Genomic DNA, 16144 nt, shown 5'->3' on the forward strand with positions numbered 1-16144 from the left:
ATCGTTAACAAATCTCATTGCATCCGATAATTCGTGATGGAATTCAATACCAACTGATGATATCGGTGGTATGTTATTTGTTACTGTTAGCCGTAGCTGTTGAAGCATCGTTAGAGCTGAAAGCCGCGAAGTCGTAGGAAGTGAGTTACTGCACCATTGGCAATTACGCGTTGACAACATCCGTCTAATGGTGCTTCGCTCGTAAACGCTCGGTCGTCTTGCCGCTTCTCCTCTTTCGCTACGGCTTCCTCATCTTTGCTCGTAAGAGCATCATATTCACTGGTAACGCGGGTTATGCTTCTCCGCGGCGTGATATAGTGTTTTACAAATTGTGCCGTGTTTGGGCGTCACGTAGTCGAGGGTGGAATAAGCTAGACGTGTCTCTGAATCTTGCCAACTACGTGAAATTATTGTCTGTTTTCATCGAGGTATTCTGCGCTTTGCATTTAAAACGGGTGTCCGACGTGATATGCGGGAAATGTATTTCATTTGTTACTTTAATCATGAATTTTGAATTCAAAATCATAACTTAAACTTAATTTGAAAATTATAGTCGAGCTAAAAGCATTGTCCTAATCTAAACACTGTTATTTCACACTTTTTTGGAATATAAATACAAAGCGAGCTATTTGATTTATTTTGTAACTATCACTGGGTGGTCCAATGTACGTTAAGTGATTCAATGTACATACATTATGATGTACGTGCATCAAGTCGTCTCATGATATTTACAGATTAGTCATATATGAGATTAATACCGTTAAAGTAACCAAGAAAAGCCAATCGTTTCATAGCAATAACATCCAATATCCATTACTTCCTAAAACATTACACGTCATATCGTTGAAGCAGGTCACAGTTTCACAAAAACCCTCATTATTAATCCCCATTCCCTCGTTATTAATCCTGGCATTCCACCACCTGTCGGAGACCCAGAGTGCTCAGCAGAACGATAGCGGTCGATAGGTCGTGGAGACGGTTTTAGAGAGAAGTCCTGGTCGGTGCACGTCGTGGGAGTTAGCAATCAGTCAGGGTGACAGTTTTGCCGGTCTAGGTGACCCAGGGCGTCGGGGGTGCGTTCCATCACTTTCCATCCGTGATGTATGCATGAGGTCGCGACCGGTAGCAATCGCGGTACACACGTCCCCCAAGTAGCCAACTCCTCCGTCTTCCGGCTTGCTATTTCTCTATGAATATATGAATCGAACCTACACCCAGTTATATGGATACATACGAGCAGTTGGTACCGGATGGGTACTCTTGGGGGCGCGGTGGTCATACGTTAGCGTTGCGAGACGTTCGCGTCTTGGTTTCATCCCTTGGCACTAATATCACCGCGAATGTATCACGGTGTCCTCGTTTGGTATACGTGCTGCATTTTCTTTCATGTTGGAGGAATAATTTAGGCAACGATAAAACAGTCTGAATTATTTTAGTCCCTCACGCGAGTGAATCGAGTTGTTTGGTAGGATTCGTTGCAGTGATCCTTCCTCTTTGCCGGGATGGTGTTTGTAGATTGATAAATCGACACATGGGATGTTTTCCAAATAAAGCATAGCATCATTGCAGACTTAAAAATTTATTTGCACATTTTTTAAACGCATACAATGGAGTTATCTGTTAGAATAGATCGAGAATCTAAAATAAATTTTTTCGATGTGGCTTTATTTTTATGAGTAAAATGGAGAATATATGTAGATTCTTGCATAATGATATCTTTATCTACGTAAAAAAGATTTGAAATTATTGTTATAAAGTGATAGAATGTGAATAACACAGAAAACAACATTGTTATAAGGTTCATTAATTGCGATAAGAGACTGTGATACTTCCGATTTTGCTGAAATCACGTTGAACAGAGTTTGTATCGGTCTTAAAGCCTAGGTCCTATCTAGTGTCCCTTCGGGCTCAAGTAAAGGGCCCAAGTCCAAAACCCAAAGGCTTAACGAGTTGCGCGCACTTCGTGGAAGGCAAGTCAGCTCACGACGTTACAGGGTGGTAATGGAGTTAATTGCCGGCAGCAGACGAAACCAAGGGCTTACAACTTGAGATACCCCTTGCACCTGATACCAACAAATTGCTCCGTTCTTGCGTTATAACGTGATACAGCATGAGCCGTTCCCTATGTGTTTTGAGTAGCAGGTCAGCGTCTTTAATTCCGTCTGCAAAATTCCTGTTAATAAACGACGATAGAAAAGCAGATTCTGTTTGTAGCGGATAAAGGATATAGGATAAGATTCTTTGTCCTTACTGAAATTTAGGTAATCTCATGAAATATTTGAGCTCATTATTCTTCTTAATAAGTTTTCAATGTAAAATGTTTAATTACTATAGCTCTGACGAATATATTTCGATAGATATTGCCCATTTTAAATTCATATCTTTTTCCCATAAATTAATACTCTCTCGATACGCCGTCAAACACTTCTCGCGTTTTCCACATTTTCATTCTTTCAGTCATCATAGCCAGAGATAGTAAGTTGCTTCGTCGACATCGCGTCTCGGACGAACTTGCGGTACGCGTTATCCGCATAACTGAACGTCGAGAAGAGGACGCCTCGCGAAATAGGATAATACCTCGGTCAGGACCATCCAGCAGCATTGTCGAGGGACGGCGACTAGCGTAACACAGAAAAGACATTAGCCAGCACAGAGTCGTGAAAGGCAACCGTGAGAGGCCAACGGGGTTGCTGTTGCGTTTGCAGACTTCGGGGATGAGGCTGATGGGATGATGGCAGAGTCACGTTGAAGTGGCCTTCAACCGAGTAAAATTACGGCTGCATACGAATATAGTATATATCATGCCCTCGTTCGCGCTTATGATTTCGTCACTGCATGTAATTTGTCAGGAACATGATTTGATGTAGGTATATCATAAATAGTATGAATGTGGTGGAGTAGGTGAAAACTGTTTGTATGTTTCATTGTATGGCAAGGGAAATTAGTATTTCGAGTGTATTGATAATGACGAGTACTTGTTTTTTACTGTATTTTTGTCAGAAACGTTTCTATATCCTGAACAGTTTTCAATTTTTTAAATAAAAGAATATTTCTTGTGTGATTGTTATTAAGTACATTAAAGGAAGACAAAAATCAGTCGAAACAGGCATTACACATTATTTACAACCTTTTTACATTTAGTTCTTAAAAATAGCTTGTTAAACATGTCTTTGAAATATATTTCTGTCTAAGATTCGCAACTATTTGCTAATACTGTAAAATTATAAATGAAGTAACACATGATTTCTTAGAATCTTATTTATAGATAGTAAGTTACTCGTTCGTAATAAATTATCATCATTGAATTAGATATTATATTGTTTCAAATAATGTTCGTTCTCGGCTAAAATATTACGTTAATTACGTCGGTTGAGTAGCAGTCGCGTAAGGTAATTAATATCATCGATTCCTGTCGTTCAATTAAAAACCAATTTTGTAGGGTCCACTTAATTGGCCGGCTTCCATCGTGTTGCTAGATATTGCTTTACCGCCTATACGCCCTTTTGTCTCGTCGCATCGTCTTATCGGGACCGCCTAGAATTAATCGTGTATCAGGCTCAAGCCTCACGTACGGCTACCGCTTTAATCGAAGGGAGAAGAGATTAATTAAATTATATGCTGCTCGCGAGGTTGATTCCTTCCTTCAAATTGCAAATTTCCCAGTTACCGATTAATTAATCAGCCGATGCGTGAAGTTGCGTGAAAGTTAATGGTGGAATTGACGAGACGTTAATGCTTTAATAAATTTCTCCTTCAAATGAACTTCTTGGTTCTGACAGTTATCCGGCAGTTTATTTTTCATGTTTCTGTCGTCGTTACTCTCGATTTTGATATGAAAATGATTAATATACGTGCCACACAGAAACTACATTGATCAACTCAGTAGAGCGTAATCATTTGGTTTCTGAAAGTGTCAAAACTGTTTGTACAAAATAAGGAAATTTTCAGAAAAGAGTTAAAAAATTTGATTTTTCAGTTTTCAAATTTATCAGAAGAACCGCTTCTCTTTTAAACTATTTAGCAATAAATAAATTTAGGTACAACTTTTATCCGCAGTTCTTCCTTCTATCAAAAGAACAACTTCTTCAAGCTGTAAATACATCAAAATATATAACAGCTCCAAAGTTTTATGAAATTGAACACTCAAAAATTTCCCAATATCTCTTCCTACTTTAAGAACGATCATCGAATTTATCTCATCAAGAGCACAACAGTACCTACAGTCCATATCTCTCGATACAGACACCGCAGGTACTTATCACAGAAATTTACGTAATCGTGACAAGAGTTGAAACAACGTTCAACCAACAATCAATTAAAAGTCCGTTCCGTGGACCCGTGCAAATCCAACCTTTCCGGATTGAGGGCTTTCGAAACGAAATAATAGTTGGAGAGATCGGATCTTGACTTGTGAACGAATGGCATAGAGGGAGTGAGAGAAAGAAAGAGGGAGAACGAGAGAAAGGTGAAGAGAGAGAGAGAGAGAGAGAGAGAGAGAATGCTTTACGTGGTGGCGGCCGAAAATTCCCGTTGAAAATCGTAATCGGTACGAGTGGCGGAACCTCTGACCGCTGGAAAATCCAGCCGCTCTCATTAGCATTTAATACCGGCGGAACTTTCGACTATAATGGCTCGTGTGTGCGGCCTGACGAATGCTCGAATTAGAGGCGAGAGGGCTGGCAAGAGTTGGCGGTAAGAGCGGGATTTTCGAGGAGCCAGATCGGAGGTGAACCCGAAGAGACGAAGACCGAACGACATGTTCCAGCTTGAAAATGTTCTCCGGTCCTTCAGCTGATTAAATTCTTCCGACCATGATTGCCGAATCCCGTTACAGACGCGTGAATCGCTTTGTTAAGTTATTAAATCGTCTTATTCGAGGTTCGCTGCTCCTCATGCGTGCAAGATTTATTTTCAAATCGTTTGTCCATCTTAAGTATCTTACAGTCGTTATATCGCTGATTTAGAAAGCTTAGATTTGTAAATTTATAGTTAACGGTTATTAAAATCGTAGAATGCAAGTGTAGAACAAAAGTAAGTGGGAGCATGGAAAGAGTACGCTGATACAAATACTAAATATAAAGTACTAATATAAATTTATCAACGTTATATTGTATTAAAAACTGTCCGATTCCTCATTTAATATAAGTTCTAAGACAAAGTGCAGTAAATGCACAGACATGTTCCCTACATTCGACGATATAAATTTCACTACTCCTTTCTATAAACACAGCGAGCAAACCTATACATGTTCTATCACTGGTGTTAACTCGCGTACGTATGAAACGAGAACGCAATATAAAAGTGTGTGTAACACGGTGAAAAAGAGGATTTGCCGTCGTAAATTAACGGAGAGCAAGCTGGAAACGAGCACGCGCTTGGATTCGAGCGCGGTAACTTCGTTGAACCGGGACTTTCATCCTGTCAGATGGTATTTCATTATTATCCGTGAAAGTTAATATCCAGCCGGTATGTGTGTATGTAAAAACTTGCTGCGAGGAAGCTGATATACTTTTAATTTTTATTTTCGCACGTAGCCGCTCGCGGAGACGTAGACGACGAGAAGGCACGCGTTCAGAGGCGAGTGTGCGCGCTCGTCAGCGGAGGAGAACTTTAAATTCTCGTGCCGCCTGGCTTAATCCGCGGCTTAAAGAGCTTAACCCCACGAATATCTCGTCAGAGCTTTCCCCAGACCGACGACGTCGGTCCGCGGTGCCAGAGAGCAGGTTTATTAGCGCACGGATTTCGAAATTCTTTTCATCCCTGGCTGGGACACGAAGCCTCCCACGCCGTTTACATAAGCGAGTTCTCCGGATTGCCTTTTTGATATGTAGATAAGGGGTGGTGCCGCTTTTACGCCGTTTACGCCCCCACCACGGACTAAAAAGAGACGCTAGGACGTCGTTCCGTTCCGCGATAGTTGATGTTACTTTGTAGAGTTCTTGCTTCTTTGAAGAATCTGACATTCTGTGGAAACATTCGTGATTTGTGAAACCTTTTCACGTTTTGTGTCTTCGCGGTATGGAAAATTTTGTAGAGAAAGAAGAAAAGGAGAAGTAGAATATAATATTTCTCGATATAAGAGGCTATTTTTCTTTGGAGAATAATCTTCTGGCAGTTAAATTACTCAAGACATTTTTAAAACATTCTCTTGTATTATTTAATTTTCGTGGTGATTGTTAACAAAAGATACGAAGTTACTTCTTCTAGACTTGCTTGTAATAATCTTCGATTTACTTTTCTTGAGAGATCGTAATATTTGTGTTTATCATAGCAAAAACTTGTCATACTAAAATTATCTTTTTTCGTCTCGTTAAAAGTAGGATTTTATCCATCTTTCTTCAGACTATAATCGTTCATGGCGCCATTGATATCTGTGTTTAGGATTAAAGCAAGAGAAGTTACTTGGCGCGTTCATATATCGATTTTCTCGAAGGAAATCACAAGTTAGACGTGATAATCGACACGGTTCTGGCGCCGCACGTGAACGCCACTGAAACGGGCAGCTAAACAAGGCCGAGCAATTATGAACAAGGAGCATAGCCGGGATAAACAAATTACACGCGAACGGTTCTCGGTGGTGATTAGAGGTAAATCTTGTTAGGGAAGTTTCTCTCTGGGTTTCGTCTTGAAACAACTGCAGCTGAGAATAACACGGAAAGTTACTTTTCCATACAATTTCTTCCTTCCTTCTAGTGATAAATACAACATTTAAAAGATTCGCATTAACACGTTTTAATTTTGCAATTGGATCTTAAAAGGATTTTTTAATCTGAGAAATAAATATAAAATATTTCATATGATAGAATTATAGATTTTAATAGTGAAACGACTACCGAATTGCTATTTGGGGAAATCGATAGAGAGATAAATTACCAATGGAGGTTTCAATCGCTATAACATTCTCGTGGGACCGAAGAGCCAAATCAGCTACGATGCAGGAAAGGAGGAAACGAACAAACGAAAGAGGGACCAATCTTTTTCCTTAGACTACGTTCTATCATTATTGGGTCGCTTCACTCTGCACGAAAGTGTTCATTTACTTCTATTATTCGGAGTAAACAGATTTGGTTCGCATTTAGCTTCTCTTCAGGCAGTAACCACATACTTTTTTCCGTAGCTTATCGTATATTTTCATTACATTCGTACTGTGTTTTCGCCTGTCCTTTATTTTTGGCACGCTGTTGTATAAAAATATTTATCGCGAGTATATTTTATGGCAATTCTGTTAATTTTCTCGAACTTCTTCGAAATATTCTGCGGTATTACTAACTTGAATGACGAGTGTACATAAAAATATCTATATTTCAAGGAAAAGTTTAAAGGTACAAGATTTAAGTGACCGCAGAAAAAGCTCGGATTGAAATACATTTTACGATTTGTCGAAATCACGACGTAGCCAAAATCACAGAGCAGCAGCCAGGTCGTTTTTCGCGGATGCCTTTTTCGGTTCATGCCAGAAACGACGGCAGAGATAGTTTTTGCGGGTAAATGGAAGCCGATTTCTGCGCATTTCTGCAATTACAACGGCAGTAAGCATCAAAGGCGACCCGCGTGGAAGACGTGAAATTTCATCGGAAGCCATGCGACGATTACGAGAGAAATACATGCGAGAGGAGGAGAGAGAAAGAGAAAGGAAAGGCAGCAATGAGAGGTAGTCGGTCCGAGTTTGCGAGTTTCAAGCCAAGGGGATTGCCGTATATTAAAGTACTTTTCGACTCCCCTTTCCTTTCTACGCCAATCCGTAGCTCTGGACCCCCTCAAACCTGGTCCTACTTCTCTTTTCTCTACGTTCTTCCTTTCTCGTCAGTCTCGTTGCCATTCGAATCGCGAGTAATCGTAAGCCCTAACTAAGCCTCTTGCGTATTTTGCACGTGACGTTCCAGCTTCGTTTATGATTCGTTCTATAAGTCTTGCCACTCGCCTAGCAATAACGATGGTCAGGTTAATCACAGTTAATCATAGTTTTCTTCTTTTTGGATCAATCAAGCCGTGTATCCTTTCTCTATTCTTGTTTCTTCAGAAGGTTATAAATGTTTCATGTGCTGATCCTGGCGCATTTACTTTGAAAACTCGTTTACTACCCTACAAAAACGCAAAGAATTGTCACTAAAAAGTATTGATAATAAAAAATGATATGATTAGATAGAAATGAATATGTAAACTTTTATGTATGCAAAACTTATATTTAAGCACTTAAATATTCCTGTACAATTATAAGTTTTCGAATACATTATAAATACTGTCTTGAATATAACATAACCAAAACTTAAAATACATTATCGCTTAGAATATTCTCTCTTTGGGACCGTAAGAATAATGTAATTAAATTCCTTAATGGTAGCAAATATTTTGAAAAATCTGCAAACGCGCGGATCGACGATCCGTGAACCCGGCATCCATCGGCAGGGGTTTCCTTTTGGTACCATTAGTCATTAGCGATTCTAAAAGCACCCAGGGTAGAATATTACAGCAGTAGCCACGGCGGCTTTTACCATACTTTAGCTTTATACGAGGCCCATTCATCAAAAGCCAACGAGTCCAATGGCTCCATGGGTATACGTTGCTTAGCAATGGATCCTTCGTCGCAGCAGGCTCTTTATGATCTGCGATCCTGCGGTATTAGATATTTTCAAAACCAGCTACCATCTTCTTCCCACAGTTTATTTTCAAGTTTTAATATTTTATGTCACTTTTTTAAGCTCGTGAATAATTATGACTGACGCTTATACTTTTAAAACATTTTTACTAGTTCATTTTAATGTTCACCTTTCTAACTTTCTTGTTATTTTATAGTAGCTTAATTTCCACCCCTTTACTTTCGATATCTATATCTTTCCATCATGAAACTCTATAACTTTTCTAACTATCACGTTATTTTATAATAACTTAATTTCTACTACCCTATATTTTCGACGCCTATATCTTTCCATCACGAAAACTGGTAGCTTATACTACTGATTCTAACTATGTAATAAAATTATATTGAACGCATCTCAAAAAATATACAAATTTAGATATTTAGTACAAGTATTTAACACTTATTATTTGTTTAAGACGATTGTTGATGCTGTATAGTAATTTTTAACTAAATATATGTTTGAAATAAATATTTTGTATTCTATATACATTTTCGGATTGGTCACAAATTTTTTCGATGCAATTATTATGTATTGTTAGTCGTGTGTTGACTAATGAAATTTTAAAATATATTATATATAACACATAAATTTATCTACTAGTCGAACATTAAGATTTTCTATGGTAGGTGTTCGAATACTTTCCATTACAGATGTAATTCAGAATTTCAACAAATCTTTGACATTTGTCCTCGAGTGGTGAAATCTCCAAACAGACTCATTTCCACTTGTTTCACAGCTCATTCCAATTTCATCGCTTCCTTTCTCGATGTCAAGTATCGTCGACTACTATGCGCTGTTTGAGCATCGATCTAGACGAGTGGCCGAGACGAAGAAAAGGTGAGAAGCTGTCAAGGCTGTCACGCGTCCAATGGACCATACAGTCGGCCCATTATCGGCGGAGGGACTCTGTGGAGAAATAATAAAAATGCCATTAGTGTCTCGACGTCCCAGGACGGTCGAACGATGTGAACGTTTCACCCCACAGATTTCGACCGATATATATCTCTCATTCCCTTCGACCACTTTAACGTCTTTGTCACGGACTCTCCCGCTTGACGAGGTTAATCCTTCTTTTCGGCCTTCGACGTTTCTCTAGCTCCTCGGTTTTCCTTCTTGGTCCACTAGCCAAGGGCTGGACGATCTTAAAATCCGTTCACGAGCTGGAACGAAAATAATTGCATCGTGATTCTTTCGCTTTTTCCTTCAACCCTTCCTTTCTCTTTTCTCCCTTAGCCACCCCTATTCTTTCTTTTATTTTCCCTCTTTCTTTCGCCATCCTTCTCGCTCTCGTTATTTCGATCGCGGTGACTCTTTGTCTTTGTCTTTTTGTTCCTGCGTCTTCCTTCCACGAGCTACGACCGAGAGGGCATAAATCCTTCGGGATCGTCGCCGAAAATAAGATAAAATCTGACTGCGACTCAGCTTGGTAGAGGAAAGAAAAAAGGCAAATTCCCGAATAAACACATCCGCGGCTCTTTATGGTGCCACTTTGTGGATCCACCCCCAAGTCCGTGGCCTGTGTACCGTGCGCATTATTAACTCAACCACCGGAAAATGTCAACGCGGCCGGGTTCCTTATCTCTTCGCTTTTCTTTATTTTACCACCAAACGCTGCCTTCCCTCAACAGAGTCGTTGTTTTTTCCCTTCTGGTACGGGTCACGCGACTTTTATCTGTCAGATTCTTGTCTGGAATGCTGTTATATTCGGTGGCAGATTTGTGTAGTGATTTTCTCGAGGAAGTGTTTCTCGAGCAGAATAAATAGATGGTACATTGTGGAATATTATTTATTTTATGTATAATTTAAATCATTCGTTTTACATTTTACCGTATCAGTTTTACGGACACCTATCACTCTATAAAATAATCTCTTCATATTTTTCATACAATAAATTGATCACAATTTATTCAAATTTATTTCACAATTAACATTCATTCACGTTTTATTTCAACATATCCACAATCTACTATTTCAAGAGCTATATTATACGGGAATAGACGAACTATGTAAAAATTAAGTTTTCAGTCCCTTTCTTAAATCTGATCCGATACTCTGTTCGATAGGGTATGTCCTTTCTAAGAGCGTTTCCGTTTTCCCCGAAGATCCGACAAGCAAAAGAACGCCTCTGGGATCGGGTTTTCAAACGTTTTAATCGGCGTTTTTCTTTTACCTACCCGGCCGCGATTTCACGATTTTCTCCGCCCTCGGGGGAGAGGAGAGAGTGTCCTCTTTCAGAAAGGAGTTATCGCCGAAGGAAGCTACAGGCATCGGTGTGCTCCTGTGAAGTGGGGCTGGGGACGGCCGGCGGGGTTAAAACGACCTCCGCAGTCGAGGCTGAAGTCTGAAAGATAAGGTACCCCTCTTCTCTCTCTCGGCCTCCTAGATTATGGAATGGCACTTTAATTACACTAATGGGAGAACCAAATGTTAATTACAATTCGAAGTCTAAAAGAGAGACGATTCGCGGCCTGTGTAAGAGCGAGAAAGGCAGAGGGCGGAAAGGGGCTGGTAGAGGAGAGAGGAGAGATAGGCCAGTAGACGGGGAAGGGACCAGATGAGATTTTCGTGCGTAAGAGGGTTCTGTGATTAGTATTATTTAATTAAAAATGCCCGGTCCCATTATGGTCACCTCTCATAAGGAACAAGCTTAGTTGCGTGGGAAGCTGCTTATGAATTGGATTATCGAAAGGAGAAACGAATAAAGTGGAGAACGAAATGTCATGGCCAATCATTGTTACGTATATTGATAGAAGGCTTAATGAGTGAAGAGCTAGCCAATTATTATTTGGAAAAAAGCTAGAATTAAGGAATCATTCCAAAGTGAAATAAATGGAATTCAGTTAAGGAAAGCAATGAAACGAACACTACAAGCAACACGTAATAACATATATCGCATAAAGAATAATGAAAATGTGAAATATTCGATCATGTATTATCGTACAATCATTGCAACAGACAAAATATCTTCACGTTATTAATTTTAATATAATTAAAAGTAATTAAAAAATACGCAGAAGAATTTAACATAAAAGACACGATACCAGTTACAAAATTCGATATCCGCTTTAACACGTTTCTCAAAATAAGAAATTTAGAAAACATCCATTCATCAAGAGAGGAAAGAAATGAAACAATTGGAACCACGGAAAAGTTTCTGGTTGAAACGGCTCTGTCGACAGTGGATCGATCCGAACGGTGGAACGGATATCAACATTTTGGAAATCTCGTTTCCTTCCCCTGAACGATTTAGGTGACGTCGTCGTAAGCGGGACAACGAGGAGGACTACGCGGACGACTACGAGGACGGTCACGACGACGATGGGCTATCGACGCCGGGGTGGAGTCGAAGCGGCAGCCGGGTTTCAATTTAAAGTTGGACGAGCGTGTCGGGATTTCAATGTACAAAATGCGTATGCTAAACTTTTCGCACCCCTGTGGTAGCCGCCGCCCCTCCGTTCGTCTTCGAGTTCCCAAACACCCTTGACGCCGTAGCTCGAATGCCGGACAACGTCCGTGTCGACGTTTCGTCCGGGAAAAATCAGCAAGTCTGATGCATCGTCAAGTAGAAAGGGCGCGCAAGTAGAACGTCGCTCCCGTTCGACACGGTGCTCGCGGGACGAATGTTCCGTAGAACACTTTGAAGTCACTGTTCCCAAAGGTCAAATTACTTTTTTGAAGCCGTCACACGGAGGCCTTAGCGGCATTCACAGCTCGGTCTGAGGATCCCTAATGATCGCAGCTGCGATCGAAGGTGATGCATATCAATGGATAGGCTTGAAACGACATCGTGTGAAGCAAGTTTCTAATGGTATCCAGTCGCTAACTTTTCTCACCAGAAGGTACGCATGCACCTATGAGGTATTTGCATCTAGTTCCAGGCACTAGCTTTGTCTCGTTCCGTAATTTATACTAGGGGTTTAGGCTTTGTCGCGACGCCAACTAAATACCTAGGAAATTGTGCATTGTCCTTGATGATTAAGCATGGGAATAGAAAATAAGAGGTATTGGAAAATTACTATTTACTTAATTACTATACATGAAGCAATGATTTTTACTTTCCTAAGCTTTTCGTTATCCTTGTGGTGAATGGTGTAAGGTTAATAATCCAACGTAACTATATCCTTAAAATCAAAATTATTTTACATCGTATTCTTCTTGTTTCACTTCCAAAAACTTTCGATATGCATTTCTGTTTTCTTTCTGTTGATTATTTCTGTTTTCCATTTCCTTGAATCTTATCCCAAGACTCTAAATCAAGCGTCATTCGAAAATAGACGGGCTCCAAACATGGCCATCCGATTCGATCGCATGGCTCCGACGCGAATCTAACTTCGACAATACATCCAGATGGAATGTCACGCTGTGTACGATTACTGCGAGACGAAGGACGAAGATAGGAAAAGAAGAGAAAAAAAAGAAGAGCAGTGGAACGAGGAAGATGCTCCAGCGGCCGAGCGATCGTGGATGGGTGAGAAGTTTCGCCCCAGGAGTTGGATTACCGCGTGGCTTCGGTCGGTATTTGAAAATCGTGGGGTCTTGAGGCTGGCGGGCGAAGCTGCCGTGTGATTGATTTTGCATACGACACGGATTGGACAGGTTTGAGAAATTGGACTAGCTTTCTGGGTTGGTTTGGCCTTTCTGCCCTCCTTGGCATTTCCCTTTCGAAACGGCCCTTCTCCTTCCATCTTCTTTCTATATCGCGAGTGTCTATATGCCTGGATGGTTATATCGACGCGTACGTCGAGAGTATATGTATGTCGATGTAACGTATATACTTAACGTATCCAGGAGTGTCTACTCGCGAGAGACGGAGAAGGGTTCCCTCTCGTATCTCTAGCGGGAAACCGAGAAGGGGATTGGCCTCGAACGAGCGATTTGTGCGATCTTCAAGGATGTATTTATGAGCGTTCCAGGCCCGCTTCTTCCACTTTCATATTGCGTTCGGCATTTTCCATGGCGATGTAAGTTACGGCGTGCAAAATCGAAACGTGACATCTAATATAAGATGCGATCGTTTCTTGGAGGCGTTGAGTATGGAGTTTGATATCGACTCTGATGGTAATCGCGAGTAGGAAACGTAGGATTAAGTGAAATATTTACATAAGTTGATAAGATTAATCATTAGTAAGGAGAAGAAACTTACCTACTGTCTTTTTCTATAAAAGGCCCTATTTCTTTTTTAGTAGACTATTTTCAAACAACTTTCCCCTTTTCTTCATTCTTGTCACATTCTTATCAAATTCTTTATTGGAATACAATTGTCTAAATTAAACAAAAATTGTGTAAAGATCTAAGAATGTCTAATAAAGAACTAGTATTACTTGAATATTCGTTCAAATCAGAAATTTACAAGCTATCATTCAATCCTATACTGGCCCTTTAATTTAGAAACATACTTATCATCCAAATAACGCTTGAATACAAGAAATAGTCTAACATTCGTCAAAACTAACACAAGAAACTTAAAAAATTACTTAATTCGTCGTATAAACGAGACACGAACGATTGGCGATGATGCATATACAGAGGATAGTGCGTAAGAAGAAGCTGTCTCGAGGCATTCAGGCTAACTCGTCTGGCGTTATCTGCCGACGTCGGAGTGGATAACAGGCCGAACGATTTATTCTAAACCTTTATCCGGCGGCCCCTCGAAATTTATGAAAGAAGACGCCCGTTTAACCGACTCGCTCAGTCATCCCTCACGATGGTGGTGAAGCCACCCTTCCCTCAACTATCTTTCTTCCTTGCCGTGTCTCCTTGTTCTTCTTCGAGCTCGCGCCTCCCTGCCCTCTGGTTCCACCTCCTCTTCTCGATTCTCTGCCCTGTGCTCGCATGTCAGCCCTTTATTTTATACCAAGACGAGTCGGTCCGAGTCGGTCCTAATATTAAAGGGGATGGTTCACCCTTAGTGCGTGATCGGGATACTAAAATTCGCCGATCGGATGGTTCGTGACTTCCTTATTGAAGGACAGAACGAAAGGCGAGTGGCAGGTTTCTCTGCGAGCAAAACGTCATTGAGAGCCCGAACATTGCAATCTTTTTCTACGGTTCATGAAACATAGAGCTTGATTATTGAGAGTACATAGTATTGAAATGTGATGGGTGAGGTGTTCAATTGGGTCTTTGAATAAAGTTTTCTTGTTTGACAAGACAGAGACTCGGAGTACTCTTTTATTTCGTACGAAGAACTATTAATTTAATACAAAACGTTTAGCATAATAGTTTCTGTAGCTACCTTTCTAGGAAGCGCCATAATGTAGTTTTTGGATTTATAATAGATGAGCCATGTGAGAACATTTTTGTTAATGTCTTGATTTCGAATAATTCGTTTGATTCACGAATATAAATGTCTTGAAAATAGATGATAAATCTGTGAAGTTTTATAAACAATAAAGTAGCAAAATCATTTTTTAAATAATCACTTCAACAAGGTGCAAAAGTACAAATTCTACAACCAATTGAGAGAAAATGAATATTTCTAACATCCAATAACATTTTAACACAACTTTAAAAATAGTTCAGCAACGAACGTGTCATTTTATCTAATTTCCAGAGTAACGTTTTGTTTCTGTGTTTCCCAGTTGTATCTGAGCAAAACCCGGCAAAGTGGTCTCGCGGACAATTTGCATCAGGATCTCTTACGAACGGTCAACCCAACTGCACGCCAGCAAGGTAAGTCTCGTCGACTTTTTATTTTTTTCTCTCTTGTCTTCTTTCTGGAGCGATGCTTTTCCCTCTTGAATTTCTTCGGCATCGTCGATTGCGAGACGGCTTTGAATTTCCGTCCGCGTTTGAAAAAGATTTCGTCCCCTACCACGGCTTCGTTTTTTACTGTTTTCTCGTTTCTCTCGAATTCGCTCGAAACTTTCGACACTCGCGTATACACGCACACACAGAACGGTGTCGTTTAACTGTTCTAACGACGAGATACTCGCTTCGTACGTATATCGAAACTGGCGAAGTCCTGTGCCGAAACACAAGCGACATTTCGAAACTTTGGCCAATTTCGCGTGTACTCGCTTAGAATAAATATGTGATCCACGTGTGCCGGCGTATCTACGCTCAATATGTACGAGTCGCTTATAAATTATGTTTTATCTCGAACTTCTATGACGATACATATTTAATCAATATTCGATGAATTACCGTGATCATTTTCTAACTTGACTTTTATTTACGAGGTTATCTTTTTAGGAAAATAAGATTCAAAATATTAAGAGTTCTTAAATTGATTGTACCTAATATATCAAAAAATAGACGAATTTATAATCATTAAACAGAAGTGGATGAGATACTCAATAAAGTAATTATTATTAGTGTCCCTGTGAGAAATAAACTGCTATTATTCTTGTAAAAAGCGTTTATCATTACATTTGCGATACTATTTTCATTCCATTCATAGTATAATATCTTTTCTGATACTTGAAGAAATTTTCATATAATATCATATCTCATGTAATTAATAATTTAGTCAAATTATTACTAATATTTATTAGTCGATTATT

At 39.9% G+C, this 16144-nt stretch overlaps 1 protein-coding gene across 14 annotated transcripts in view; it reads left to right on the plus strand.

Annotated features, from left to right (window-relative positions):
* The window catches only part of LOC126918331 (mucin-5AC-like), a 304827-nt gene that overhangs the window by 154113 nt on the left and 134570 nt on the right, over window positions 1-16144 (plus strand). For all 14 annotated transcript variants that reach the window (XM_050726086.1, XM_050726087.1, XM_050726088.1 and 11 more), the window contains one exon: window positions 15221-15311. In XM_050726086.1, the coding sequence (XP_050582043.1) occupies window positions 15221-15311 (91 nt within the window). The remainder of the gene's footprint in view (window positions 1-15220; window positions 15312-16144) is intronic.

This window comes from Bombus affinis, chromosome 7 (genome assembly GCF_024516045.1).
Source record: "Bombus affinis isolate iyBomAffi1 chromosome 7, iyBomAffi1.2, whole genome shotgun sequence".
Lineage (NCBI taxonomy): Eukaryota > Metazoa > Arthropoda > Insecta > Hymenoptera > Apidae > Bombus > Bombus affinis.